At 38.0% G+C, this 4772-nt stretch overlaps 1 protein-coding gene across 1 annotated transcript in view; it reads left to right on the forward strand.

Annotated features, from left to right (window-relative positions):
• Positions 1-453: 453 nt before the first annotated feature.
• The window catches only part of LOC107711780 (squamous cell carcinoma antigen recognized by T-cells 3-like), a gene marked incomplete at its 5' end in the record, with an annotated part of 12637 nt that continues 8318 nt past the window's right edge, over positions 454-4772 (forward strand). Inside the window, 7 exons of the mRNA XM_016516826.1 lie at positions 454-592; positions 1395-1502; positions 1629-1706; positions 1787-1845; positions 1962-2071; positions 3305-3417; positions 3504-3580. Of these exons, the coding sequence (XP_016372312.1) occupies positions 454-592; positions 1395-1502; positions 1629-1706; positions 1787-1845; positions 1962-2071; positions 3305-3417; positions 3504-3580 (684 nt within the window). The remainder of the gene's footprint in view (positions 593-1394; positions 1503-1628; positions 1707-1786; positions 1846-1961; positions 2072-3304; positions 3418-3503; positions 3581-4772) is intronic.

The raw sequence follows: 4772 nt of genomic DNA on the forward strand, positions 1-4772 counted from the left end.
TTAATCAAGATAATGATTTCTTTCCCCAATTAATCCTTAAAACAACTTTTACATGCTGTACATTTGGAAAAACCAGCTGTCACGCAACCTGAGGGTGCAGACATGTTTCTAGAACATCATTATAGTTATTCTCATTTCCTCTGCATCTATCTGAAACATAGTACATAATTCTGATGTTCTGACTTGTTCAAACCAGTTTTTGACCAGGATGTCAGGACCTTTCCCTATTTTTCTTTTGTCAAATTGGAAATAGTAGTATTCCACAGTCAGAATGTTTGGTGATTAAATTACATTTGTTACAATTACATTTACATTTACATTTAAATTACATTTGACTCAAATAGCTGCTCTTGGTGGACGTAGGCTTGGTCACTCATCTACTCGGACTGCTACAATTTTTTTTACAAATGATTCTGTGACTTTGCTCATAATTGTTTTTCTGTTCTACCCCAGGATCGTCAGTTGAAAATTAAAGACCTAGTGTTATCTGCTCATGAGCGAGCCGTCAGGAACTGTCCCTGGACCATGGGCCTGTGGAAGAGCTATCTTTTGGCTCTAGAGAGGCATGGGGCTGACCATCAGACAGTGACAGGTACTTTCAAAATAATAAATAAAACAAAAGGAAAGGCAGTATCTGGGAATTAAAACATCTTATTCTAATTATGCTAATCACAATATTGGCTTGACATTTTATGTGAAGTTTCTTTACATTTATTTTTGAAAGTCCCACACTCATCGGCCACTTTATTTGTTATACCTTGCTAGTATCTAGTTGTGGCATACACTCAAGTTGCTGGAAACATTCCTCAGAGATTTGGGTTCATATTGACGTCATCGCATCACACATTTGCTGTAGATTTGTTGGCTGCACATCCTTGATGCAAATCTCCCATTACCCAAAGTGCTCTTTTGGATTGAGATCTGGTTACTGTGGAGGGCATTTGAGCATAGTGAACCCATTATCATGTTCAAGAAACCAGTTTGAGATGATTTGAGCTTTGTCACATATGGTGTGTTATCCTGCTGGAAGTAGCCATCATAAGATGGGTACAGTGTGGTCGTATAGAGATGGACATGGTGAGCAACAGTACTCAGGTAGGCTGTGGAGTTTAAACAATGCTCAGTTGGTACTAAGAGACCCAAATATTTAGATATTTGCCTTAAGCATTTGAACAAGTTTACCTAATAAAGTGGCCGGTGAGTATATAGTATGAGTAGTCATAAAGTCAAGAAATCAAGCAAGTTCAATGATCAAAAGAAATGAAAGAAATGAAAACACTGTTAGCAATATTAAATCAGTTTATGAATGGCAGAAACATTTTGCAGGAATGGAACAAATGATTTTAATACACAAGGCTTGACATTGCCAAGCATTATAATTTCTTTGTTTTCAGATGTGTTTGAAAAGGCCCTGAACGCAGGGTTCATCCAGGCGACTGATTATGTAGAAATCTGGCATTCTAATCTGGGCTACCTGAGAAGACGTGTTGATTTCAGCAAAGGCAAGAGCATATGTTTTTTTTTTCTGTTTTACTACTGGTATGCTCTTACATTCTCAAGTTTTGACCGCTGATATCAGATGAGTGAATTTGATGATTTATTATTGATGGATTTGTTGATTATTGCAGAATGGAGCAGGGAGTTGGACGAGCTGCGGGCAGCTTTTGCACGCTCCCTTGACTACCTGAAACAGGATGTAGAAGAGAGTGAGTATCTTGTCTGTTTTTATGAGGTATGAGAGCACTTGTAGTAAAAAGACACATGTAACTACTATCTCGCTTCTCAGGGTTCAGTGAAAGTGGAGATCTGTCCTGCACAATAATGCAGGTCTGGGCAAGGATAGAGGTGAGGAAACACTATACTGTTGCATCTGTCCATCCTCCATTAACTAATGTCGTTCTGCTGATTACAGTCTGTCCGTAGTTGTTACAGTGCTGCTTGTGTTTGATTGCTTTAAACAGGCCTTACATTGTAAGAACATGCAGAAGGCCCGTGAACTGTGGGACAGCATCATGACAAAAGGGAATGCGAAATATGCCAACATGTGGCTGGAATATTACAATCTGGAAAGGTCAGTTGTTTTCATCAGTTTGTGCATCCGTTGAGTTGTTTTCACTTCCATTGATGCACAAGATGCTTTTTTGGATCATTCTCAAATTATGCTGGAGAACATGATCAGCAGGTTTTTTGCAAATTTGAGGAGTTCATTAAATGTTGATTAAATACTCTGAAATTCATTTTAATTTGAGAAAAAAAAGTGTTCATTTGAGGACAAAAAGGAAGCATTTTCACTAGTGGTCTTAGATTTTTAGACACTGTATTATTGCTGCAAGCAGTGGTTCTCAACCAGGATCTGATCAGAAATACCAAAATTATCTCCGTCTATAATGGGGGAGCCTTTGAATATTGTGTTATACGATGAGTACCTTTGAGTCAAAAAAGTTTTAGAACCATTGTGTTTTAAAGATGACATAAAACAACCTTTGCAACACATTTGACGTAGCAGAATATTCAGGAAGTAATGTAGGGGATAATGTTTATCCATCAGGATTTGACTGGATCAGAAGGGGGTTGTGTGCAATAATATTAGTTAATATCATTTTTCCCTTGACTGTGAGACTTTGGTTTAGGGCTGTGCAAAAAATCGAATGCGATTTTCATGCTCATCTCGTCAGTAAAGCCGGTTCTGTGATTAGTAGTAAATATCCAGCACATGCTTTCAGATGGAGCGGCATTTACTACACAGAGCCGTAGATCACTGACAAGCTACGCAAAATCGCGTTCAAAATCGCAGGCGATTCATTGCCGATTATGAACGCGATTTTGCGTAGCTTGTCAGTGAACTACGGCTCTGTGTAGTAAATGCCATTTGCGCAGCCCTACCTTGGTTATATCAGCAGAAAAATCAATTCTGTTTTATGGATTGAGCAAGTTATTACATTTTAATGAAATTATGAAAACAAACATTTGTGACCTGTGCTGGCAAAACGAACCTTCAAAATTATGTATGATTTGTGGGAATCGACCAAAGAAGACTAAGCTACACCTGGTTAAAGTCTATAGAGTCAGCAAGTCAATTTTGAGAACATTTATAAAATCGAACTACTGTAATGCACAGATCTAATATAATGTTACGCATTCAGACTCATTTTGCCAGCACTTGTTGCATTTGTTATCTTCAGAATAATTTGTATTTATAATAAGTTAGGGGTTGAGCTTATTTTGATTTAATATTATTGTCTTTAAAACTTTAACGGCAGGTAAAGGCTGCTGTTTTATCTCTGTATGTATCTTTGTGGATCAGGTCATATGGAGATGCTGCTCACTGCAGGAAGGCTCTCCACAGAGCTGTACAGTGTACATCAGACTACCCTGAGCATGTCTGTGATGTCCTGCTCAACTTTGAAAGAGTGGAGGGTGAGTTAATTGATGCATATATAGATTTCTGTTTATATGGGTGCCCAGATTTGTAGGGTTTATGTGGATGTTGTTGTCTCTCACAGGCTCTCTGGAAGACTGGGATGCTGCAGTCCAAAAAACAGAGACTAAACTCAACAGAGTCAATGAGCAGAGAGCAAGAGTAAGTCCTAACTAGTCTTTATGGGATTTTCTGCATACCTGGCATGCATTTCATTTTTTATATATGTCCTTTTTTTCAGAAGCAATGTAGTGACAAGCGAGCAGATATACAGTGCACAGCATAAATGAGTACACCCCCTCTGATTAAATATAAAAGATGTATTTTCTTAATGATCACTAATATAATTCATAGAAAGATGGCAAAATTGAAATTTATTAAACATATTCTTAATAAAAACAGAGAAATACATGCCATTAATATCTGTAAACTAAGAAACTTTGTTTAAATTAAGGATTGCAGAATTGAGTACAACCTAGATTTAATTCAACCAAGTGTAATATTCTAGAACTTAATATGTCCTCCATAACTCTAAGTACACTGCTCTGACACTTCTTGGCACTGAGTGTACAAGTTCATGACAAATTTTCACATCTGTGCTGTTTAACTCCTGGAGGACGACCTCCTTAAATGCCCTGGTCTTTAATGGGGAGTGTTGCTCAGCTCATCTCTACAGAATCCTCCACAGCTGCTCAAGAGCGTTAAGATTGAGTGAAATACATGTTTGTAAATATGGGCCTTGGAAAAAGCTAAATGAGTTTATTGTGCTTTGGCTACAGTCGGTAGTTCTGGTGTGGATAAATAACCATGCATGTCACTTCTGCATGCTGCATCTTACTCTGAGATAAAGTGTCACTCTTTTCACAACTTTTGCCGGCTCTGAGACACTTTCACAGTGTTTCTCCTGCTCTTTTTCTAGCAAAAACTCACTCATCACTAAATGAAAGCTTAAAGTGAAGACCTGATTATTTCAGGCGCCTTTTCACAAGTCCATTGTTTTTGAATTTCTGTGTAACTTTGGCTATATTTTCACACTTAAAACAATAATTTGGTATTCCTCTTGTACCATTGTCCTTGGTGTGTGAATTCATGACAGCGTTGATAAAGTACAACTCCCTCACACCTTCAGCACACATACATCCCTATAGAAGAGCTTTACTACCACTGAATGCCACTGTGGGAACCAGGCACTACTCTCTGTACTCCTCCTCTAGCAACACCAGAACATTTTGGATGCGGTTAGATCCGAAATAATTGAATTGGTCTCATGAGACTAGAGTATGGATTCCCAGAAGTCTATATTTTGTAAATATGGGCCTTGGAAAAAGCTAAATGAGTTTATTGTGCTTTGGCT

The sequence above is a fragment of the Sinocyclocheilus rhinocerous genome, unplaced genomic scaffold (assembly GCF_001515625.1).
Source record: "Sinocyclocheilus rhinocerous isolate Xijiao unplaced genomic scaffold, SAMN03320098_v1.1 scaffold3585, whole genome shotgun sequence".
NCBI lineage: Eukaryota > Metazoa > Chordata > Actinopteri > Cypriniformes > Cyprinidae > Sinocyclocheilus > Sinocyclocheilus rhinocerous.